The sequence below is a fragment of the Paroedura picta genome, chromosome 11 (genome assembly GCF_049243985.1).
Source record: "Paroedura picta isolate Pp20150507F chromosome 11, Ppicta_v3.0, whole genome shotgun sequence".
Taxonomy (NCBI): Eukaryota; Metazoa; Chordata; class Lepidosauria; order Squamata; family Gekkonidae; genus Paroedura; species Paroedura picta.
In genome coordinates, this window is record NC_135379.1 from 48,209,527 (window position 1) to 48,235,340 (window position 25,814).

The 25,814-nt window shown below is 42.9% G+C and overlaps 1 protein-coding gene across 5 annotated transcripts; it reads left to right on the forward strand.

The window, feature by feature from the left end:
- Positions 1-25,607, forward strand: RALA (RAS like proto-oncogene A). 5 transcript variants are annotated; one of them, XM_077302689.1, is made up of 6 exons: positions 1-217; positions 9,612-9,666; positions 11,564-11,716; positions 14,615-14,823; positions 20,918-21,092; positions 23,794-25,607. In XM_077302689.1, exons 3-6 carry the CDS (start codon positions 11,603-11,605, stop codon positions 23,914-23,916), a joined length of 621 nt encoding a protein of 206 aa, XP_077158804.1. In that variant the 5' UTR covers positions 1-217; positions 9,612-9,666; positions 11,564-11,602; the 3' UTR covers positions 23,917-25,607. The 5 variants fall into 5 exon arrangements, with proteins under 5 accessions (XP_077158804.1, XP_077158805.1, XP_077158807.1 ...); XM_077302688.1 differs by having other exon boundaries at positions 5-275; XM_077302690.1 differs by lacking the exon at positions 9,612-9,666 and having other exon boundaries at positions 4-275.
- Positions 25,608-25,814: the final 207 nt, after the last annotated feature.

Genomic DNA, 25,814 nt, shown 5'->3' on the forward strand with positions numbered 1-25,814 from the left:
TGGCCCCGCTGTAAGCCCCGCCTCCCCAGGGGCGCCCCCGGAAAGAGCAGGGCGGCCTCTAGGCTTCGCCCCCTCCCGCGCCTTTCTTCTCTCCCGGAGGGAGGAGGCGCCGCTTGACGAGGGCGCGTCGGCAGCCAGAGAGGCTTCGGAGCAGCCGCCTTGGGTGTCGCCCGGCTCGGCGCGAAAGAGCGACGCAGGCCGCGCGAGCTTCCCTCAGGTCCGGTTCCCGCCCTTATCCCCCCCCCCTCCGGCCGGTCCCGGCCTGTCTTCGCCAGGTGAGCCTTCGGGGCTGCTCGGGGGCCTGCCTGCCTGCCTGCGGGCTTCGGCCTCCCTGCGCGTCCATTTTCCCGCCCTCCTGCGCTGGGTGGGGTGGGGTGAGGTGCGGCTGCCGGCCTGGCATTCCCTGGAGGGTCGTGGGGACGTGAGGGGGGGGGGAATGGAGATCCTGGCCTCCCGCTTCAGGCCCTCCCCCGGTCTTCTGGCTGCGCCGCCGAGCTCCCTGGGCAGGAGGCAGGGCATTTGGCTGTCAGGGGTGGTCGGGGGAGGGGGGATGCGGGGATTCCTTCCTGGGGCTACCTGAGCACTCCCCTTGGCCACACCTCTGGCCCCGCTCTCGAAGCCGGGAAAGTATTTCAGGGGCTCCTCCATGGTCAAAAGGTTGGAGAAGGCTGAGCTGCAGCTGTGTCAGCCGCAAGATCTGCCTGGGTGCCACCTGCGTGCTTTGCCCAACAATGAGCAGCCAGCTGCTTTTGGTAAGCCCATACGAACATGAAGGCTACAGCTTCTGTGCCTCTGTTCTGTTTCTGGCAGTAGCTAGCCAGGTGCTGGGCTTGCATACTTCAGTCAAGGTACTTGGGCTTGGTTGCTGTAAAGCAAGGATTGCTGGTATGTGCCATGTGGATGACATAACTAGATAAAAGAGAGAGCCCTGCCGTTGTGGCTGAGAAACTAGTCTTTAGGTGATAGTGTGCCTCTCAGTAGAGTTTCATTTGATAGTCATGATCAATAAAAGTCTATGAATCTGCCTGATCTCTTTGTCTTCGAACTGTTCATGAGTGCCTGATCAGTATTCTACATTTGAAGCTCGGTAAGTGGTAAGGCAGCAGACATGCAGTCTGAAGCTCTGCCCATGAGGTTGGGAGTTCGATCCCAGCAGCCGGCTCAAGGTTGACTCAGCCTTCCATACTTCCGAGGTCGGTAAAATGAGTACCCAGCTTGCTGGGGGGTAATTGGTAATGACTGGAGAAGGCACTGGCAAACCACCCCGTATTGAGTCTGCCATGAAATGCTAGAGGGCGTCATCCCAAGGGTCAGACATGACCCAGTGCTTGCACAGGGGATACCTGTACCTTTTACCTTTTTAAACTGGAGAAAGGATCTGAATCTATAAGTTAGATTGAGTCATGCTTGTCCAGAGGAAAAACCTTCTCATCTATCTTCCTTCCATTTTCCCCATGGAGATTGTTTGCCCCTCACTCTTACTGTAGTTGCTCTTGAATACTTGAGTACAGAGGTCCTCATAATGAGGATGTGGCTCAGGCTGCTTCTTGTGTTCGTAACTGATCTCTGTCTACAAATCCTGATTGTACCATTGAACTCCGTTAATACTGCTTCACTTAAGCTAAAGCTGATGTGAGGATAGGATGACTGGGATCTAAATATAAGAATTCACAAGGTTTACCTGGCTCTTAAAAGGTTGCATTGTATTTACCAGTTGTAAAGACATGTTACGGAAACCGTAAATATTGCTTGGTAGCACTAAAGGACACAGTTTATTTTAGGCAGTTGGTATATTAAACTGCTACAGAAATCCCTGTGTAATGATGCATCTTGACTAGTATGCTGTTGACATTATGCCATTCTGGAGTGGCTTTTAACATTTATCATAATTATTTGAAGAAGAGTTGATTTTATATGCCGCTTTTCTCTACCCAAAGGAACCTCAAAGCGGTTTACATTCACCTTCTTTTTCCTCTCCCCACAAAAGGCACCCTGTGAGGGAGGTAAGGCTGAGAGAGCCCTGATATTACTGCTCGTCAGAACAGCTTTATCAGTGCTGTGATGAGCCCCAGGTCACCCAGCTGGCTGCATGTGGGGGAGTGTGGAATCAAACCTGACTCACCAGATTAGAAGTCCGCACTCCTAACCATTACACCAAATTGGCTTTTGTGTATGAGCACATAGCTGAGAAAGCTTAATAAAGTTTGTTAAAAGGGTAGCTGTGTTGGTACTTGGAGCAGATAGCACCTACCTAATTTCAGTGCATTCTTAATAGCCTACAATGTGTGCTGGATGATATTCACCTCTCACAGACACTGAGAGGCAAACATTTTCTTGCCCACAGACTTCTAACCTTAAACAACTTCTCACCCACAGTAATGCCCTTCTTAACGTGGGTTCAAGCACCTTAGAGTCCAGCAAGATTTTCAGGTAATATGCTTTCAATTTTCAGACCATCTTTAATCAAACAGGAGTAGGAAAGAAGATCTTTCACTCTATAGATCCCAGCCAGAAGGTGAGAGGACTGCTGTAAAGAATTCAGAGGTACAATGTGTATCAGCTTGTTTAGAACAGGGGGGAAATGCTTGGATGTAGAAAATTAGCATATGTAGTAAGATAAGAATCATGTGTGCATATTCAGGTCTGGGTATTTGTGTTGTCAGTAGATATGGGGACAGACTTGGCATTTGGATTAATTGCAGGCATGGGTCCCAGAATCCATGTCCATGTTAAGAAAAGTAGTACCGTGGGCGAGAAATTGTTTCAGGTTAGAAGAATGTCTGTAGGCAAGAAAAAGTTTGCCTCCTAATGCCTTTGAGATAGGAGTATCACCATCTGATAGAGGTTGTAGGTCATTAAGAAAGCATTGAAATGAGGTAGATGTTGTGTGCTCCAAGGAAGAAAGTCATATCAGAAGCAGAGTCCAGAGTCTTCTGGCTATGTCTGATCGTCTATCCTTTGCTCTGGATCACCTTTGCTTTCAGCGCCCTGTTTATTTTTAAAGTGAAGTAGCTAGCAGTAATGATCCTGGGTGTATCTTTACCAGGATCTAATCTTTATGGCTATATCCGGAATAAAGTGGGTAGCATGAAGAATCTGACAGGCTTGGCAACTTCCTACCTAGGCATGCAGTTCTTGCAGCAGACTGTATCTTGGAAGATCACAAAGTCCTCCAGTTTTGTTTTGTTCTTTCTAGAGATTTGGAAATATTTCCTTTGCCCTCCAAACCAGCAATTTATAATTTATGTTTATGTTTTTGTAATTAAATAATCTTATAGAAGTTTTTAAAAAGGAAGAATGAGGTGAACCTGTTTGAGCTGAGAGCTGCTGATGTGACCCCCAGTGGTGTTTGCGCCTATTTTATAGCAAGTTATTATCCCTTGGTATCATTCTGGCTTTGTTGATCTGTTTCCTTTCTGCATCAGGTGGGCATTGTAATCCAAGATCTTCTGTTGTAGAACTTGCAGGTGATAATCTCTGTCTGAAAGATTAGAACAGATGTACAGACCTTAGCTGTAGACAGGGCATCATTTAGTTGCATGTAGATACGTTTGGCAATCAGTAAGTTTCTAGTATAAGGTGGTGCTTACGTTTTCATTACGTATGTATTTGTACAGTGGTGTCTAGAAAGCATATTTCTTGTGTGAATTGCTGTGTAATCAGCTTGATGGTGTGGTAGAAGATGCTGAAAGCCTAGTGAAATTTGTCCAGTGCTTCTTTCCCATGTATCTAAAAGGTGAAAATGTCATCAATAAATCTCAGGTTTGAGAGGAGTGTTAATGAACAGGAGCTGAGGAAGCGCTGCTTCAGGTTTGCCATGAAAATGTTAGCAGATAGTGGCATGTGGATTCCCATGACTGTGCCATTGATAAATAAATTGAATTAATATATCTGAAGGAATAAATCTTTAACAGTTGTAGGTGAGGACAAACCAGTGGAGTCTGTAAAGAGATTGCCCATGGTGTGGACATAAATCTTGTAGCCTCTAAAGTGCTGTGAGACTCTGATCTAATGCAGTTGGACTACTGTTGTCTGTAATTGCTTATTCCATACCTCAAAACTGTTCATCATCTTGAAGAATCACTGGCTGTCAGACTTGCTGAACAGAAAGAGGCTATATGTTAATTGCACGATGAATTCTTTTATTGATTCTGTGGCATGAGTTAAAGAACTCTTCCTCTGCAGAAACTTGAGTGACCAGCCCTGGTATTTTCATTCAAAGGGTTTAAAATCATACAAGAGTTGAGTTAGAAAATGATTAGAACCAAACCTACATCCTTTGCCTCACCCAATTAAGCTTGGATTTGAAATGGGACTTTTATCTCCCAGATCATTCTCCTTTAGTAGATGTGTTCCTGTGTAGGTAGCCAAACTGTGGCTTCCCAGAGGTCCATAGAATACAACTCCCATGAGCTCTTGCCATCCCTCAAATGTAGAAACTTTCAAGAAATCTGATTTTGTTTGCACATATTTGAATTTAGTTAGGCAGATGTCAAAAATCCATTTGAACACAGTGTGGCCTGGAATACTGTGGCTTTACATTGATCGGTATAATAGCCTATCTAAAATATATTCTGTGACATACAGTGTTTTGGTCCAAAGGAAATCAAGGCAAGTTTGAAGTATGTTAGCTGTTAACTAACAAACTAGATGGATGTAATGGATTTTTAATCGTCTCCAACACCAGCAGCATTATTTCCCAGTTAAAAGTGGAGTTGTAAAAAAAGCTTTAGTTCTCCACTGATGTTTTTAAAATGCACATTAAACAGTTCTAATGCTTATCTTCATAGTAGTTTAATTTACTGTGTATTGACATTGCGCTTTAGATGCTTACCTACTACAATATTTTATTTTGTCTTCAAGCTAAAATTACTTGGACAAAGTTTGTCAAAGTTTGTACCTGATAGCAATAACAAAATAAAATTGCTCTAAGCCTTTGAACCGTTGTTTATGCACATGTCCTAAGCTCGTGACGCTATGTAAGCAAGAACTATACATCTCTGGTATATGCATTAAATAAGTAGGCCCAAACATATTGTGTTTCATTTCTACCAAGGCTTCTGTACCTCTTTCCCCTGCATCCCATCCACTACAACTGGGGAAATTTTAAGGACTGAGTTCTAACTATAGTCTCCACAGAATAGTTAATGGGAATTACAAATAAGTTGGATTCTAAGCTTGTTTGTTACATTTGAGACATTTTATGTGACAGTCTGAGCGTGCCCATGTTCACAGAGGTCAGCATATGAAGGAGAGATGCATATCTCCAAATGTTGGAGATCCATGATGAAAATACCTAGGGCACGGTCACATCAACTCAGGTGTAATGATTCAGTTTTGATATTCAGCTTCAGGTTATGAGTGAGAGATTTAATCTGACCGGTAAATGTGTCCTTCTGTTTTACAAACCATTAATATGGTTAAAGTGTTCTGGTGAGGAAAGAGCCGCATTATATGGGAATATAGCTGTATTCCAGAATCTAATCTCTTAGGCTGTAATGGTAGAATTTGCTTTGCTTTTCAAAGTACTCCATAAAAGGCTGAAGTTTGCCACTTCAGTTGCTTGCCTAGGGGCAGTTGGTGAGCTGCTGACAAGTAAATATGGAATAAGCTGAACCTCTGATTTACATCTATTCATATCTCTTGGATAATGTACTAACTAGATTTGAGCTGTGACTCAGGATTCCTGGGTTCTGTTGCCTTTAACATAAACACACTAGGTGGCCCTTAGGTGCCTACTCTCTCAGCTTCCCATGTGCAATATGGAAATAATACTGACTCACCTTAGAGTTGTTTATAAGCATTGTATCAAGATAATATATGTGAGATATTGAGTATATATGCTGATGAATATTACTCTCTATCCCTGGAATCTTATTTCTGGAGCAGTGGGTATAATCATTTGTTGATCATTGTCCTAAAGAAATTAGATGTGCATTTCATTTTTTTTTGCAAACAGGAGTAGTTCAATAGATGTATCATAGCAGTTTCACTATTTAGATTTATATTTTAGTTTTTACCAGCCAAGAAGGCTGCACTGGTAGATAGGTGGGCAGATTTGTACTCTAGAGGTATCTGTGCTACCTCTGTGGTGCAGTTATGAATCTTCCTTCTTAATGTTCTAGGAGTGGGGCAGGTCTCAACTTCTGGGAGAAGCTCATCCCTATAGTCGGGCAGGGTCCCTTGATCTTTGTGCGATTCTTGGAGAGGAGACGCTTCTCTCTTGGCTCCCAATCTGGTCACAAAGTAGTATGTCTCTTTCTCCCAAACATTTATACAAAACCCATGAAAGAACCTGTGACTAACAGTTGAAAAAAAAAACGCAATGGCATGAAGACACAAACAAAACATTGAAACAACTCACAGGGAAACTCACCATGAAGAGAAAAGATGGAAATGGGTAAGGAAGCCCCGTGTCCAGATAGCATACCATCTCTGTTTCAAGAGCCAGATCAAAACATTTACCCTTAGGTGGGAAGAGACTGACCCACCCATGGACCTCTGAAAAGGAAGATTCATGGTGAGGCTAAACTTCTGTTCTCTAGTGGTCCAGGGTGGGGCAGTCTCATCTTCTGGGACAAAGAAAAGCAGTGTGTTCCAGAGAGAGAAAATACCTGGTTTGTAGACAGAGAAGGCATGTTGTGGGAACCGTTCTTCTGAAGGCAGCCTCCACAGAGGCTAATTTATTAATCCTGTAGAGCTTGGTGAAGGAGTGGATGGAACTACAGGTGGATGGAATAACTTACATATGACTTCTAAAGAAGGAAGGGATCTATAGGTTGTGTGTACTGAGGCAGTGTGCTCTAATGCCCGGAGGAGTGTTTAGACCTGCAAACTTGTAAGCGAGAAATATGCAGCTTCTAACCCATCTGCTAATGAAGAAATACACAGTGCCCTAAGGAAACCTTCCTGAAAGACATAGTCTTGCAAAAGAGCTTATTCCTCTCAAAGTAGAAATTCATGGCCTCCCAAGGGTGCTTGGGACTAGGGCAGAATCGGGTCCTTTGATCTATGAAAGGCAGAATTCACCTTCAGGATAATGGTCAGGTCTGGATGGAAACACTATTCTGTCGTTATGGAAGGCACAAAGCTCTTTGTCCATATAGAGCTATAAATTCTGATGCCCTCTTGGCTGATGAGATGGACAAGAAAGATGGTTTTAGAAGTGAGCTGTTTGAGAAGACAAGCTTGAATGGAATCTGGGATAGCACACAATGAATCTGAGTTGGCGTGATCAAGGAAGTGCTCCTTAGAAACCTTCTAATATGGGGGTGCTGGGGTAATATCCTCCCTTTCTTAGTCTCCTTGTTTGCAGAGACCTTGTCCATGAGACAAACTGTGGAACTTAGTAGTTATGCTCCATCAATAAGAAGGTCCACTTCTGCCTTGCTGAAATTGTGGCATATCTGCTGGAAGATTGCCTTCTTCAGCATCTATTTGGCTTGATTTAGAGCCTTCCAATTGAGTCTGTTGTTCTATTCTGCCACATGACTTGATTGACCTCAAATGTGTCTCTGCTCACTGCATAATCAGCTTTGCTACTGCATGGAGTGACATGGATTTGGTACCCCACCGGCAGTTGACATAGGATTTAGCTGTCATATTGTCCATGATGTGCTGCCCTGTTTGGCGATCCTGGAAGAAAAACAGCCCTGGCCTATTGGCCCAGTTCTGTGAAATTGATGTTTCATGACAACTCTTTCCGAGACCACATGCTCTGAGCCATTCTTCATGTCAGTGGGCCCCCCAGCTGGTGAGGCTGGCATCTGATGTCATCCTCCTCCTCTTTGGTTCCCATAGCAGAGACCCTTCCAGAAACTTGAAGATTTTGTCCACCTGAATCAAGGATCTACATAGCTGAACTAGCTTGAACTGCCTGATGGGGCGATAGCATCCTGGAGGAGTGGGGGAAACCTTTGAAGTGGGCAAGAATTAAACTGGGACAGGGAAGGGGGTGGGGGAACTGAAGGATGCAGATTCTTCTGAAGAGGTCGTTTTTGGTGACTCAGATTTAAAAACTGAGTAATAAAATATCCACTTATTCTCAATGATATAATAATGATAATGATAGCCCGCCATTCCCAGAGGCTCATGGCGGGTTACATAGTCTGAATAAAACCCCAGACAACATCACCATCCAAACGAACAATGTAAAAGAGAAGAATGGTAGAAAAAATACAAGAAACCTATCCCTTCTCCCAGTAACTAAAACAGTAGGTGGGAAGAGGGGGCAGATGAAACCAAGCCGCCATACACACACTATCCTGGAGGAGGGCCAACAGATCTTTCTTGTTGCGCTGGCCTCAACCATAGATCTGGCGGAAGAGCTCCGTTTGCAGGCCCTGCAGAATGCTCATTCCACCAGAATTACTCATTCTGAAACACCTTCCTTTGGGGAGGAATAGCATAGTAATACTATTATAGTTTATATTTTTTGTGGGGGGAAATGACCCCTCAGAGGTCCTCTGCTTCCTGTGATCTCCCAAGCCAGGGAGCCTTTTATCCAGGCGCAGTGTTAAGCATTCCCAAACTGTAGTAAGAGCTCTGGAATGCATCAGAAGGACCAGTTCACCTAGCACAAAACCTTGCTGTAGACAGTTGTGCAAGGTATAATGCCAGGGCTGCCAGTGCTAACAAGGAATGAGAAAAACATTGAGATGTACATAACATCACACACACAGGGAAAGTTGTGCGACTCTCAAATAGCAGCAACGCAAAAATAATAACATGGAAAGTGTGAGAAATAGCATGAGGACACATGATATGCTACATTGAAACAGCAACATAAATTATTATTTATTATTTATTAAATGTATATAAAAGTAAAGGTATCCCCTGTGCAAGCACCAAGTCATGTCTGACCCTTGGGGTGATGCCATCTAGTGTTTTCATGGCAGACTTAATACAGGGTGGTTTGCCATTCCCTTCCCTAGTCATTACCGTTTTACCCCCCAGCAAGCTGGGTACTCATTTTACCAACCTCGGAAGGATGGAAGGCTGAGTCAACCTTGAGCCGGCTGATGGGATCGAACTCCCAGCCTCATGGTCAGAGTTTCAGACAGCATGTCAGCCGCCTTACCGCCCTGCGCCACAAGAGGCTACTTTAAATGTATATAGGTGAACTACTTAGGATGCTGTTGTAGTGCAATCTGAGTCCATGATTAGCCGTGCCAGTTACGCCAGGATAGTGGCATGTGCTTCGTTGCCTTTTGCACAGTTATTCTTCTGTGACTGAAACACTGAAATTGCAGTAGCCCTCCACATAATTTCCTCTAAACACATAACAGTGCCAAAGAAATAAAATTGTTCATGGAATCAAAATAATATGGAGTCCAATGTAATCTTGCCCAGCTTTTCTTAATTTTTTTTCTATTGAGAAACTCCTTAAACATTTTCCAGGCTTTGAGAAACCCCAGAAATGGTCTGAATATGGCTGTATAAATATGTACATACCCCCCTGCCCCACTCTTCCCACCTCCTACCGACCCATCATGGGCCATTCTTGGAGTGGTGGGTGGGACAACATTGCCATGTATGGTCATATCACTCGATAAATGTTTAACAAAATTAAAACATGTATAAAAAAATAAACTCATTGCTACCCTTCCCAGGGCCGTCAAGAAACCCAGGATTATATGCAACCGTGACTGAGAAAGCCTGGTCTAGGTAATAGCAATTAAAATTGAACATTATCTCCTGTGTTGAATGTATGTGCTGCTCAGAGTTGTGGTTGCAGTGAACTGCTTCTTATAACTGGTAAACAATCACTGCCCTTCCCTTCTAAAGGGAATATTTCTGTTCAGATTGTGTCAAAATATGGTTTCTGGATTGATGAGCAAATGCTAATTGTGGTTAGCGTGAAACAGAGTAGGTAACCACAAGTGAAACACTGTGCTGGTCCATGGCCTTTGTATTTGCTTACTGATTTATTAGTCACCTGGGCAGGCTCCGCCAAGGCCTGGCAAGGCTGCGGCAGCAATGCACTGTGGCAGGGACTGACTGGCATCCCGGCTCCGGCTCGCTGGCTAGCTCACCTCCTATAGTCTGGCCAGTACAATGGGCTGGCACTTCTTCATGGTGGAAGAAGTTGGAGGGGGGATGGCCAGAGATGGGACAGCCTACCTGATTGGCCATTTGTTTGACATCTGGCCAATCAGGTAGGCAATGAGTCTGTCACAACTCCTCCCACAACCTCAGTCGCGTTTTATTTATGTTACAGATTACAGATGAGGTCCCTTGGAATTCAATAGGGCACAGGACTTGTAGTCTTAATGAAATTTTTCTTAATCATTATGCTTTATAAATGGTTCTTGTAATTCAGTGATACTTGCAGCACAAACACTCCTTTAAAAGTTTGTCTGCCTTTCAATATGGGACTCTTATTTATATCAACATCAATTTTTTTTGGGGGGGGGGATTATGGGCTTGATAGTCCATACCAGTCTTTTTGTGTCAGTGCTTGATGTTTGTGAATACACTCTTGCCCACATTTTATTGCATTGTTCCTTTTATACTGAAGAGAGGAAATGGCTAAGCATGCCCCTATTCACGCGTTTTCAGCCTTTAGAAAGTGTCTTCCACCATGCAGAAAGTCGTTTACGGAATTGTCTTTTGGATGAAAGACACAATAGAGTCCCATGCATTGTAGCGAAGTATTGTCATATAGTGATCCATAAACGCAAGTCATTTTTAACAATGAGCAATTGCCAACAGTGATGTAGTTTTTATAGTCAGATGGTTATTTTATACTGTTGTTTGCTACATTATTTGATTGACATTTTTTTTGTATATAATCATATATTATATAATTGTTTGGTATGATTAAACAGGTCTTTTGCTCACCTTTATGGAACTCAAAGTATGTTTTATATTTGTATGTTTGAAATTTGCTGGTCTATGGCCGTATTAAATAAATTGAATACACTCATGCTACACTAACCCTCCATTGTTGAGGGTTAGTGTTGTTGCTGCCTCTTCCATTTCTATCATGAACTCTTTCCCACCTGCATCTAACATGAGGAAAGCTGTGCATAGTACAGGTGCAGCATCCTAAATTGCCCTACTGATTCAGCCATGTATCAACACAACATTGCAGTCTACTAGGCTATAAATTAGTTAGAGGCTTCAGGATGAGGTTTTCCCTGCATGAGCATCCCAAAATTTATGAGAAGTCTAGTGAAATACATAATATGCATCAACAGCTTTCTACATATGGATTAGTCAGTTTACACAGCCGAATAACTCATATTTAAAAGACACATGTCAGTAGTTCTGATGCTAAGTATGGGGAAGGAGTTCACTAATTGTTGCTGTAAATGCTTCCTTTACAATTTTTCTCGGCTCCAAGTTGAAAGCAGTTATTCAGAGAAAACACACACCTGTATTATTATATCCACTAAAACAGCTAGTCATATCCACTAATCTAGCTGGTTGTGTCTAGGTTCATTACCACTGAAGAAAGTACAAGGGGACTGTCCTATGGAACATCATGACTGGTGGCATCTTGTGTTTTGATTACTGAACGGAATCCTTATTAATGCAGTTTTTTTTTTCTTTTATCCAGGTTTTTCCTCTGCGTGTGTGAAATATCAGCAGACCAAAAATGGCAGCAAATAAGCCTAAAAGTCAAAATTCTTTGGCTCTGCACAAAGTCATCATGGTAGGCAGTGGGGGTGTAGGAAAATCTGCATTAACGCTGCAGTTCATGTATGATGAGGTAAGAACCTAACTTCCATAAGTGTATTTTTAGTTTGAAGCAGATCATATTATCAAGTTGCACATGAACCAAGGAGACAAACATCGCAGTTTGTTCAGCTTTAGTAATGAATGATGTAGATAACAAGAGAATTACTCAATGCATGTATAAAGAAAATTCAAGTGCACACTAGAGCTGTGCAAAAAAAAAAACCCACCTTGTTTGTTTGTTAGGGTCTATTGGACTGGAAAAATTGGTATTTGAATCTAGAAAAAAAAACTTCTAAAAAAAAAGCTAGCCAGACCCTGGAGCTGACCTGGCTTCTCCTGCAGCACAGTCTGAACTGCCCCGAAAATCTGTGTGCAGCAGGAAGGTCTCCTCACTGTACACAGACCAGGCTGGGTTTTTCCTGTAGCACAATTTAAACTGAGCTGCAGGAGAAGCTGTCCCTGGGATCTGTGTGTGGCGGGGAGATTTCTTGCTGCCACTCACAGACCTGAGAGGATCCACTAGGATGGTGGGAGCTGAGAGCTCTGTTCTGCCGTGGCTGATCCTGGGCTGATTCTTTTTGCAGTTCATTTAAATCAAGTTGCAAGAGGAGTCTGCTTCAGCCAATGTGGTGCAGATCCCTCAGCTTCTGTCGCTTTAGCTGATCCTCTCTGTTTTGTGTGCAGTGGAGAGAGACCTTCCCACCACACACAGATCCTAGGGGCAGCTGCTCCTATCCCCATACAGTGGGGAGGTCTCTGCCCGCCACGCACAAATTCTGGGGATGATTTCTCCTGCAGCACAGTTTATATCAGTATAGCTGAATATCCATGAATTAAAGTCCCCATGCATGCCAGTAGTCAATGAAAACAGAGAATTTGTAATTGGCTTAAATAATAACTGAAAAATACCGATAAGGTGTATTTCAAGTATTTTTTTTGTTCCATTTAGCCAGATGTGCACCCTGAGTGTACACAGATTGGATATGTGTCCTCTAACTACTGTTTCTCATGGGAAACTTTGATACTAACCATTATAATACTTGAGTACTTGTTTCTCTGTTTAGTTGTATAGCATTCTGTGTGAGGGTGCAAGTTAGAAATGGAGACATCTCATACTGAATATGACATCTTAATATAAACGGTGGCATATGTATTCTTTTTAGGAACTAAAGATGAACCAAAAATGTTCAGGCATGTGCCCTGACAGCAGCTGGATCTGAATTAAAAACTATATGGAACTTTAGGTGATCAGTGTTTGGTTTTAGTTAACAGTTTTACCCTTTATTTACAAAAAATTGGGTTTCAGGTATGTTTCTACCATATTATAGGAGTTCTTTAGTGCTTGTCTGACTTTGATGATGTAAACAGATGATGATGCCATCTAAATAACATGATGTCACTTTGGCTGTGTACTCATGATAATTAGCTAAATATACAAGGAATGGGAGAGAGGAATCTAGTGTGGGAACATTAGCTCAGTGATTCCCAGTCTCTTTGATGTCATGATCCACAAGTCCAAATTTCCTTGGTATGGAAAGGCACATAAAAAAAGAAAGAAAAGGCATGCCCAAATCAACAAAACCAGAAAAGCCTGGGACCCACTTTCACAGGCTCTGCAACCTGCTTTAGGTTTGGGACCCACAGGTTGGGAAATGCTTCATTAGATCAAAATATTGCTTTCCTTGGTGACTTAGAATCATAGTGATGACCTCCTGGGTCATCTAGTCAAACACCCTGCACTATACAGGACACTCACAACCCTATCCCTAATCCACTGTAACCTGTCACATCCTTGAATCTTCACAGAATCAGCTTTTCCATCAGATGGCTATCTAGCCTCTGTTTAAAAATTTCCAAATATGGAGAACCCACCACCTCCCGAGGAAGCCTGTTCCACTGAGAAACCACTCTGACTGTCAGGAACTTCTTCCAGATGTTTAGATGGAATTTCTTTTGAATTAATTTCATCCCATTGGATCTGGTCTGTCCCTCCGGGGCAAGAGAGAAAAACTGTGCTCCATCCTCTATATGGCACCCTTTAAAATACTTGAAGATGGCTATCAGATCCCCTCTTAGTCGTCTCCTCTCCAGGCTAAACAGACTAAGCTCTCCCAACCTTTTCTCATATGTCTTGGTCTCCAAGCCTCTCACCATCTTTGTTGCCCTCCTCTGGACACACTCCAGTTTGTCTACATCTCTCTTCAACTGTGGTGCCCTAAACTGAACGCACTACTCCAAGTGAGGCTGAACCAGAGCAGAGTAAAGCAGTGCTATCACATCTGGACACGATACTCTGTTTGATACAGGCCCAAAACCCATTTGCCTTTTTAGCCACCGAGTCAACACTGCTGAATCATGTTCAGTGTATGGTCTACTAAGACTCCTAAATCCTTTTCGTACATACTACTGCTAAGACAAGTCTCCCCCATCCTATATTGGTAGCTATGGTTTTTCCTACTTAAATGCAGAACTTTATATTTGTCCCTATTGAATTTCATTTAATTCAGTTTAGACCACTTCTCGAGCCTTGATAACAATGTAACGTTAGTGGGGAAGGGGAGGTTATCCTTAGCCATTTTATACCATCTATCATTATGATATCTGCACTTCATTTCAGGGAGCTGTTTGGGAGGGTAGTATAAAATTCCAATAAATGAGTTGATAAAAGGATGGATAAATGGGGAAATAAATAAATAAATAAAATACAATACCATACCCTGGGGACATCCAAAGTAAAATGACAGGGAGGGGTGCAGAAACTCCGGTTCTCCTTAGCATACCTGTACTTCAACTTTCTTTGCTATTACTGAGGGTCCCCACAGGAGCAGAATTTCCATGGGTCATCGTGTGTGCATGTGTGGAGGAGTGTTCTGCAAAATTTGCACAGTTACTGTACACACACAGAATTGACCCTTTTCTTCCTTACCAGTTTGTGGAAGACTACGAACCCACCAAAGCAGACAGCTACAGGAAAAAAGTAGTTCTTGATGGCGAAGAAGTCCAGATAGATATACTGGATACAGCAGGACAGGAAGATTATGCTGCAATCAGAGACAACTACTTTCGAAGTGGAGAGGGTTTTCTCTGTGTGTTCTCAATTACAGAGCTTGAATCTTTTGCAGCTACAGCAGATTTCAGGTAATTAGTGGGTAACTGGTTCATCTTAATGACCCGTATCTATTTATTTATGTAAGGCTATGTGCTGGAACTGTGCTTGTTACTATTTGTCCATTTAAAATTTGCCTTTTACTCTGCCTTTCATCTCGACCCATGTAGTTGAGACACGGGCTGTCATTTTGTGCATGGAATTTCTTCCTTTCTTCTCTTGAGGTATTTTGTTGTTGATTGTCAATCCTGGGCTTTTGTGAAATAGTTCACATTACTATCTAAATTTCTTACATTTTTATCCACCTCACCTACCCCCCATGAACTATCCTGTGAGTGTTCTAGCTTGCATCATCTTAATACCTCAGGCTACTGCTGCAACTCGGTTGTCTATAATAATTTCAGTTGACCTACATGAAATCTCATTCTAAGGAGAAAGGTCATGGAAAAGGATGTGAGAAAGGTCTTGAGTGAAATGCCATTATCTCCCATAACAGTATCATCCTTGTCAAAATTTGGTAGCTGGAGGGCATTTGGAAGAAAAGCTGCTTTAGAATCATAGAATCACAGAATCATAGAGTTGGAAGGGGCCACACAGGCCATCTAGTCCAACCCCCTGCTCAACGCAGGATCAGCCCGAAGCATCCTAAAGCTTTGTGTGTGTCTATATGTGTATACAGACACACACACAGCATATTCAAAGATTGTGATGCTGAACTAGTCTAATCATGAAGCAATAAAAAAGACCCCCAAAAAAGACCCTACATTTCTTTCTGGACTTCAATTATTTGAAGCTTCATGCCAGCTTGGTTTTCCTTTTGTGGGTGTTGAAGTACTCAAATAAATGTTTTCAGCCTTCTACAGTGTATATTCATGGCCACATTTCTGTATACAATCATCATTTAGGCCTCTTTACATAGCAAGCAAGATCTCCTGCAACTTGACAGTAATTGTTGCATAGTTAGAAATTTAGGTGGAGCTTCTTTAACCAAAATTACCAAACAGCTGCTGTATACTGAATAATGCACTTCTTGCATGTGGATCATTTGTCAATTGCAGATATGAGAAACTGGAGGTGAGTAATTGACCAGAATTACTGAGTCAATGATAATTACAGAAATAGACTTTACAGTGACTCACTTTTTAACCAGTTAAGTATCTGTGTTGCAGCGGGAATTGGGAGCTACATCTTGCAACATGGAAATGGACTGCTGGCTGCTCTATAGTCGTCTCTTTTTCCACCCCTTATAGGGGTGTCTACTTAACTATATAGAAGTCAAAGGATTTATTTTTTTATTTTTATGAAAACCTAAATCCTTTGCCTTCAGAAATTGTTACTGTTAACTGAGGAGCCTTAAAGACAATTAATGTGATGATAAAAATCCCCAATATACCCCTTTAAAAGCCAGTACGTATCTGATTTAAATAATAATAACACAAAAATAAAATCACATGTTTTCAAAATCAACATTAAAAGCCTAAAGCCACAGCAGAGGGCATAAGCCTCTGGGGCACGAGGCATGAGCCCTCCGGGGAGGGTGGTATATTAATATAATAAATACTGGCATGGTGGTATGAAAACAAGCTGCAATAGAATTTAAAACATGAGTGAGAATAAAAATGCCCCTTTCTGGCATCTGAGAATAAGCTTGGCACCAGATAATCTTTGTGGAAATAATTCCGTAGGACGGTAACTACCAATGAGAATATTACATTCCTGACTCACACCTAGCTTCTGTATGTGGGTGCACAGAGCAGTGCCCCTGGTTACTTCTGTGGATGGGCAGATATGTACGTAATAAAACATGGCTGAAATTACAGCTGTAATAAAACATGCTGCAAAGAGCCTTATCTGAGCCATATTTGATGTGCTTGTTCATGATTATGGGTTGGGAAAAAATCATGGATGGATGGGCAGTCAGACAGACAGTGGAGAACAGTTTACTGAAATGAAGGATTGACATGTTGAACAAAAACTTTCCTGGGAATCTTTACTGGAATACTTCAGAAACACAGAGAGCAGAGTTCGGGGGAAGAGGGGGCTGTTAGATCCACTCTGTTTTTTCCTCAATTTCACACAGTTCCCTTCCCTATTTACAGCCCTCTGTCCCACATGACCTTTGTGGTTGTGATTCCCATTATCCCAGCTTAGCCTTTTTGGGTGGTCAAAGGTAACGCCTACTTTTTCACTAGCTAAGAAACTGGATGGACCTAACCATTTGTTTAGCTGAATCCTACTTCATTTGTGAACAAGTGCTGTAATACCCGTTGGTCAAATATTTGTGAAATTAGTCATACTTCAGAATTTGTTTTGTTTTGACAGTATATGCCCCCCCCTTCCCAGGGCTGGTGTTAGCAGCTAGGCCCTCTCTCCTCCCCAATAGTGGGTATCAATCTTGGGTGCAGGGCTTGTTTTATTTATCACCTGTTGCTGTGTATTTTATATTGCATCAGTCTGTCCTTTTAATAAGGGTTTTAATGGGATTTTTAATTAGGACATTGTAACCCGCCACGAGTGGCAGGCAATAAATAAATCTTTAACACGCCCGCAGTGCCGCAGGTGCCGCGGACTAAATAATGCACTAAGGGCTTGGTGGGAGGAGTTAGGGCGGGCTTTGTCCATGATGAGGAAGGGGCCTGATCGGCCCCTTCCTCCGGACAGACCATTGGCCCAGCCGATTCCCGCCCTGCCGACAAGGAAGCAACAGGTGGCCTGACGCTAGCTCTTATGACACAGCAGATCATGTTCAAATATTATTGCCAGTTTTGAGGAAATCTCCCTTTTAAGGACAGTCACAGCCATTATTTCTGCTGCCTGTCACAGCAGGAGGAGGACCCTGGTCGGAGGACTCACCGCGCGGGCTGGCAGTCCAGTCTGAGTGGTGATTCCCTGGCCAGGCGAAGCAGCCATTGGCTGCTGGGCCCTGGATGGACACTCGGAGGGGCCAATCAGGAGCCGCTTTTGAGTTTTTATCCCGGACAGGGCCGGCCCTAACTCCTCCCTCACAGCCCTTACCCTTTTATTTAATCCGCTCTGCAGGAGTGGTTTAAAGATGTTGTGAACTGCCCTGAGCCATCCTTGTTTTTCTGTCCTTTATCATATGGAAATTACTTTGCATATTCTGTCTTTGCTAGGCCTTGTGCTGAAGAGAGGGGACCTCATCTTCACAAGAGTACTTTAGTTCATTGGGGCAGTTAGACTTCAACAGAATCGGCACCATTATCAACATAGCATTTGACTTTATGAACCAACACAGAAAGTAAGACTGTTTCAGGACTGATAGCGGCATCTGATGTTGTGGCACATTTTGCAGGATACGGATGAGATCTGTTGAGGGCTGGTTTGGCAAGAACATCAGTCTGCAGGGCTATCAAGACGAAAGTTTGCAAACACCCACTTGGGTGCCATGAGCTCCAATAGTGAATTTGCTGTTTCAGCATTGAACTACAGTGCTCCTTTGCAGTGCTCCCTTGCAGTACTCACAAGTAAGGCTCCCCACTCTTGCAGGGAAACCATCAATCAACCTGGTTTTCACTAGCAAGGGAGCTTTGTGTCAGTTACCTGCAGCTGCTAGTCTACAAGTGACTTAGTTCCTTCCTCTCCAAGCTGCAGAACAAAGTAGCATCATAGGTGGTCAAACAACACAGCCATCATATCATTAAAGCATGGCAGAGCTTCATCCATCACCCTCCCTTCATACCTTCTGCATCAGCTTTGGTTTATCAAGCATCTCCAGGTAGCAGGGGCAGCCTTCATCTGCCCAAGGTTCCAGGTCTCCTGTCATAACATACATCAGAATCCTATATACAAATTCTTGAACTTAGTGGCTGGGCAAATACAACTGAGCACCTATAGCCCGATGTCCCAAAAAGGGTCTTCCTAAATTCCAGGAAGCTGTGTACTATGCAGCCCTATGAGTATAGATGAAAGTAATTTTGCTTCTGAAGAGATATAAGAACCACCCAGTTGTTTTCTAAGAATACTTCATCTCCATTCTCTAGAACTGGTATGCTACATCTAGCATAGCTAACAGCCCATCTGACTGAAACATTGCTTCGTGGCCTCTCATAGACCCATTATGCACGAGGGTCATAGACCCATTACGTTCGGGGTGGAATGGCGGCGACTAAAATCACCGATAACGCACGGAGTCGGCTGCAACCGGCTGCAGATTCGGTGCACACCGCCAAAAAAGCCGCGTTAGCAGAACACGGAAGAAAGCGCAGCTTCCCGGGCGACCAGGGCGCAACCGGAGGCGGCGCCGAATTGACCACGTGCATAATCGGGGAGGTCGGAGGCGGCACGACCGCTCAAGCGGCTGCCAGAACGAACGGCGGCGCAGGCCGGGGGGAACCCAAGGAAACACGGACGGAAAGGCTGCCGGAGAGCTCACAGTGGAGGGGGGCGAGGGGATCGCCGCGGCTAAGGACGGCAGAGAGGGCCGGCCACCCACCTCCCACCCATTCCCAAACACCCCCCCAACCACAAACGAGAACGGAGACAAGGTCTCTAAGAAAATACAAAAACTTTATAAAACAGTGTGAATGAACAAAGCACAAATATACAATACAAAGTTGGGGAAACAATTTAAAGGGGAAACCTATGGGGCAGAGGAGAGCAGCAAAGAAGGGGAGAGAGGAATTGGGAGTAAACTAAGGGGAAGGGGAAACATGCTCCCTCCCCCTCTGTGTCTGACAAACCCAGCAGGGCTGCGCCTGCGCAGGCTGCTTCCGCCCTTCCTGGCCTCCGCCTCCGACACTCGCCAACACAGCGGTGCGCTCGCCTCGCTTCCCCTTGGCTCCGCATCGATGCCTCGACACCCGCAGCTCCGGGTTTTGCCGCCGTCGCGCCCCGTCCCGTGCATAACCGGTTTGCTTCGCGTCTTCCCCCTCCGTGTTTTCCATGTGACCCGAAATCGTCATTTTGGCGGCCATGCATAATGGGCCCCACAGAGTCATTCAGGTTTCACTCCGCCCCTACTGATGTCATTCAAGCATCTTGTTCACTTACATTTTCCACTCAAGCATCATGGGAGTGACAGGTTGGAAGCCTTGGCTACGTGTAAACTACCACTCCTCTTCCTAAAAGTGCTATTCCTAGAGGTAAACTGGAGGTAAACTAGAGGTAAACCTTAGCAAAGAGGGCTGGTGAACTCTGCATTCCTTGCTTAGACCTTACCTAGAGTCTGCAAAGTTATGGTGGCCTTTCATCCCAATACCAGTTTTCTATATGAAGTTGATTTGAGGTTGTACGCAAACCAGGATTTTGTTCTTTGTTCAGTGTTTTTATTTTGTGTTCCCAAATGCAACTCAGAAGCAGAGAGGGCTCTCCAATCTTGGGTTTGTACGCTCCATAAAGCTCCTACCTCTTCTCATGCAAAAAAGGATGAGTGTCCTTGCACTGCTTCAGCTGATGGATCACAGAAGCCTTCAAGCATGTTTTGAACTGCCTTTCAGTTCTCTTCCTGAGCCTTGGAGCTCATTCTACCTGAGCTGCTGCCACATCCTTCAGTTTTAGCAGGAAGGAATCTGGGGGTAACGTTGCAGATTATAGCAGCTGTTTCATTGACTCCAATCTTGATTGTCTTATCTTTCCCCTCCATTGTTCTTCAGGTAAATTCCTCTATTCTTCATCCTCCCCACACTGTCATTGTTGCCTCTGCATTCATGTTCACTACATGTGTCATGTCAAGCTGCTAATTTCAACACAACTCATCTCATTTTTAGCCATTTGTAAATTCACATTGTCTTAAATTTTGTTTTCTGTCATGTTGATTTGTCACTACATTTGTATCCATAAAACCAAATTCTTCTTAAGTCCCTCTTTTCTTACAGCCATGGTCTTACTTGTTTTGTGCAATGTCCTACCAGTTACTTGTCTTGTATTTTCTTTGTAATTTTCTATTACTTTCTTTGCTGTCTTAGATTATCATTGCTGCAGTGAGCAGACATGCACCTTGCTCCATAGACCAAGTAGAAAGTTGACAGTAAACTCATGATAAATAGCAACATGTATTTACTTCAGTGAGACCATAATTCAAATATAATCTTGCCTATTTATGTTTTGTCCAGAAAAGACTAAATTGCATGAATCTTAAATCTGTGTTTTTTCTTTTTTTTCTTCCAGAGAGCAGATTTTAAGAGTTAAAGAAGATGAGAACGTTCCATTTTTGCTAGTTGGTAACAAATCAGATTTGGAAGATAAAAGACAGGTTTCTGTAGAAGAAGCAAAAAACCGAGCTGATCAGTGGAATGTTAACTATGTGGAAACATCTGCTAAAACACGGGCTAATGTTGACAAGGTACAACTGGAACTTTTCCAAATACATTTTTATAAACTTTTAGTATTGCTTTCAATTTAAGTGTGTTGTTCTTTTCAGAGCTAGTGAATTGCATGATGATTTCCAGACAGATGACATATGAATGACCCCTGCTATGACTTATTTATGGATCACTCATTCTTTAGAATGAATATTTTGACATATGAGTGACAGATACTTTGTGTGTTTCAGCAACAAGTTTCTTCTATGCTCTGTGGTGCTAATTCACTTTGTTTATTCCCTGGATTTGGACCCAGAGCAGCTTGTATCATTCACCTCTCCTTCATTTTATCTTATCAACCTTGTCAGGTAGGTTAGGCTGATTGGATAGTATGCAAGTGGCTATAATTACCCAGCAAGTTTCTACAGGAGAGTGGGGATTTGAACCCGGGTCTTGCGGTTCATATTCTAGGGGCTCCCAACCTTTTTGAACTTGTGGGCCCCTGTGACACAGCATGGTTGGCACAGCCACAGAATGGTTGCCATAAGAGGCCAGTCAGAAGCTGTGGTGAGTAAAAGCCTCACCCCCTTTCTAAAAACACTTAGCAGGCACCAGGAAAGCTGTTGGCAGGTGCCAAGGCACCCATGGGCACCACACTGTGGAAACCTGTCCTAGTCAAACTCACACTGTGGGTGCTAATCTGTTGGAAGTCCCTGGCCCCAGGGAAGTTTAGAATCATAGAATCATAGAGTTGGAAGGGGCCATACAGGCCATCTAGTCCAACCCCCTGCTCAACGCAGGATTAGCCCTAAGCATCCTAAAGCATCCAAGAAAAGTGTGTATCCAACCTTTGCTTGAAGACTGCCAGTGAGGGGGAGCTCACTACCTCCTTAGGCAGCCTATTCCACTGCTGAACTACTCTGACTGTGAAAAACTTTTTCCTGATATCTAGCCTATATCGTTGTACTTGAAGTTTAAACCCATTACTGCGTGTCCTCTCCTCTGCAGCCAGCAGAAACAGCATCCTGCCCTCCTCCAAGTGACAATCTTTCAAATACTTAAAGCGGGCTATCATGTCCCCTCTCAACCTCCTTTTCTCCAGGCTGAACATTCCCAAGTCCCTCAACCTATCTTCATAGGGCTTGGTCCCTTGGCCCCAGATCATCTTCGTCGCTCTCCTCTGTACCCTTTCAATTTTATCTATGTCCTTCTTGAAGTGAGGCCTCCAGAACTGCACACAGTACTCCAGGTGTGGTCTGACCAGTGCCGTATACAATGGGACTATGACATCTTGTGATTTTGATGTGATGCCTCTGTTGATACAGCCCAAAATGGCATTTGCCTTTTTTACCGCTGCATCACACTGCCTGCTCATGTTTAGTTTACAATCCACAAGTTTGCCTGGCCTCGAGCAGGGCCAGGGCCTTCTTGACCCCAACCTGGTGGAATGAGCTCCCGGGAGAGCTGAGGGCCCTGACAGAGCTGTCACAGCTCTACAGGGTCTGCAAAACAGCTCTTCCACTAGGTCTTGGGTTGAGGCCAGGGTAAGTAAGATCACGGGCCCTTCCCAGGCTTAGCCAGGTCATTAGGCTATATCTTTGTCCCCAGAGTATGCTGCTGTCTGGGTGGGTGAGGGGTTTATCACCGCTAGGATATTGGTCTTAACTGCTGTTCCCATTTATACTATTTGTGTCTGTCATGTGTGATATTAATCCTGTTTTTAGAGTAAGTGGTGGTTCTCCACAGGATTGCTTCTGATTTTCTTCAGTCACAAAAAATACAATGTAAAGCATAGGCAAATTGGGCTGGAGCTATTGATGAGGTACTAGTGACTTTCAAGACTTGTCATTTGCCCTGCAGTATTCATATTCTTCAGTTGAACAATTTGAGTGTCCTGTCACCATGAAGAATATTAGAGTGTACTCTTCTCATTCAATGCTGGATGAATAATCAAGGACAAAGCTTTTTGTTTCATTTTTTAAAATTACAGATCTTTCAAATCACCACAGTCTTGTGATTTGATGTACTAGCTCTTGCCTTGAAGAAGATCTGCTGTTTGAATGTCAGAAGGTTTAAGGGGCTTAGAGGTTTAATATGCAAACCTCTCCTTTCTGACCTACATACAAACATGGCTGCATAGCAGGAAAGTCCTTTTTTAAAACTCACATTTGAGAAACTGGGTCAGCAAACTGTGGCCTGGTTTAGTTACTCTGAATGTTGCAATGCTGCATCATTACTGACTTTAACCCCTCTGTTTCCTAGAAGTTTGTTCTTTAATTCGTAACTGGAGCAACAGGTTTTTTACTCTCAAGTGGTAACTTCCTGTATTCAGGCTTGTATTCAACAGTCCCAGCTCACTTGGCATTTAAGTGAAACGTTCTCAGCCATGCTTGTTCTTTGGCTGGGTTGCATGTAAGGTAGTCTAGTAAGCTTGTCATTTGTAGGGTCACCATGTCCTGAGTTTTTATGGAAGCATTACATCTTTACAAGGTATGCTTAGCCTACTTATTTGTGCTTTATTGAATTCAAAATGGGACAGACAATTCTGTATTATTATTCATGGTTTCTAAGGAATTATACTAGAGAATAGGAAAAGCATTTCAAGATTCTAGTCACCATGGGAGAAAGGAATGGAGACCCTCTGGTTGGCTTAGTAATTAGTTAAAAATGTACTTGGGAGACTTGACTTCATGTAATATCATGTCCATGCGTGTATAATGACATCTGTCTTGATCTTTCTAGGTATTTTTTGATTTAATGCGAGAAATTAGAGCAAGAAAGATGGAAGACAGCAAAGAAAAGAACGGGAAAAAGAAAAGAAAAAGCCTCGCCAAGAGGATCAGAGAAAGATGTTGCATTTTATAATCAAAGCTCCACACTCTTTTCCTATTTTGATCATCCTAATAAAACCCATAACTTATAAGCATGCCATCTGAAGGCTCCTATGACTGAAATTACTCTCTACAGTTTGGGAATTGTAGGGTACCACTTAAACTTGTACTACATAAAGCATGAATTGGGACAGCACTTGAAAGTATTTCACTGAAAGTTTTTAATGTGGCTTCAAGAGAAACAGAATTTATCCCATTTCATATTGGTTTCCTCTCATCATGGTTCTTCTGAATGTAGAGTATTTCCCATGGGCAGTCTGTCCTGAACTGTTAACGAAAACTTTTAACTTTCTATGGCTTATCCTAAAGTGTAAACTTTTATATCAGCAAATCTTCACTTTTGTCTTCTACTGCCTTGAAAACTACCGTGGTGGTCAAAAACTAAGCAAAGGTGTTTTGGGTTTTTTTTTTGTTGTTATTATACAATTATGCAAATTAAGAGAACTGGGCTCTGTTCTCTGATGCTTCTATTGGGAGTCAATTATACATGGAATTAGCTTAGGCAAATAGTATGTAGACTCATGTGAGGATATTTGAATATGCCTTAATTAAAAAAAAAACCCTAAAAAGTCAATGTAGTCACGGTTATAACTTCATTGTGATGTGATGAGGCGTTTGCATCATTCTCTGAAATTATACCCTTTAAGTTGGAGTGCAGTTTGTGAGTAACCTTGCAAACTCGCCGTTAATGCTAGCAGTATCTCTGGTCAGAAAAGTGTGCCATATTCTGGATCTGGAAAGTAATCCAGAGCAAACTGTTATCTTTGATTTAGAGGAGAGAGAGTTTAAACTGAGTGGGCCAACATATCCCATATATGTCTGACATTTAGATTTAAAAGTGAAAAGGGTGGTAGAGCATACTTCATTCTGAACTGAACATTGTCTGTCTTAACGTCCAACATGGTCTGAACTGTCCTCTGGCAATTACTTCATGCCTAGACGCTTCGGATAATTATTTCTCTAAGGCTGGATATGCAATGTGAATTTCCAATCTTCATGAATGAGGTTGTCTTAGGGACTCTTGGGAAATTCTGACCAATCAGTCGTACTCAGCACTACAGAAAGACTTAGTGTGCTTCCAATACTCATTGAGAGATAGAAAATACATTGTCATCAAAACTAATACATTTGAAAATACTAGCACAACGTTAGTATGTGGAATTGAGCCGAGGCTGTTAGTATCTTTTGAGGCTTTGAAGCCTTGCTGGAGGAAAGTTGGATCCGTTCCAAATAAGCTTACTTTCTATATACCTGTGAAAACTTAAGCTGACAGTTGAAAGTGCGTCTGAATAAACTAGACAACACGTGTATGTAACATGCTAACAAGTAGACATTAGGAACTTGGCTCTAGAAAACACTCGTTTATATTAAGGGATTTTTTTTTTGTATGTCCATTCTCAAGTAGATGCTACCATGTGCAGAATTTAGTTTCTTACCATGCCTGGCCAAGCAGGATGGTCCTCATTTTAGTGTGTATCTGTTTCCAGTCTATTTAACCAGGGAGTTTAACCACTAACATTGTGTTGTTGTTTGTGTAATGGGAACCAAGGTGTTATGAAGCCAATGGACACACAGAAGTAATTGTCATAGGCTGATGCCTTATCAGATTCTTTTTGTTTGCTATTTGAGCCATTGACTATGAATAAACTTCCATTTTTTAAAAAATGTTTGTGGAATGCTATCCATTACAGTAGAGCAACTTCACACACACACACGCACACACACACACAACTTGTCCAGTGCATAAGTTGTACTGAATTTACTAACTGGGAGGCTGTATGGCCAAGGTTGTACAACTGGTTCTTCAGTGAGGGAGGCCCTTAGTTGTCAGTTTGTGGAAACTAGTATTTATTTCATTTGCAACCCATTTTC

What these genes read in the sequence shown, in the direction of transcription:
- RALA (XM_077302689.1), top strand. Translation starts at nt 11,603, where the DNA reads ATGGCAGCAAATAAGCCTAAAAGTCAAAATTCTTTGGCTCTGCACAAA. An exon ending in GCAGCTACAGCAGATTTCAG is followed by an intron (nt 14,824 to 20,917) that starts GTAATTAGTGGG and finishes TTTTTCTTCCAG; the next exon opens with AGAGCAGATTTTAAGAGTTA. An exon ending in CACGGGCTAATGTTGACAAG is followed by an intron (nt 21,093 to 23,793) that starts GTACAACTGGAA and finishes TGATCTTTCTAG; the next exon opens with GTATTTTTTGATTTAATGCG.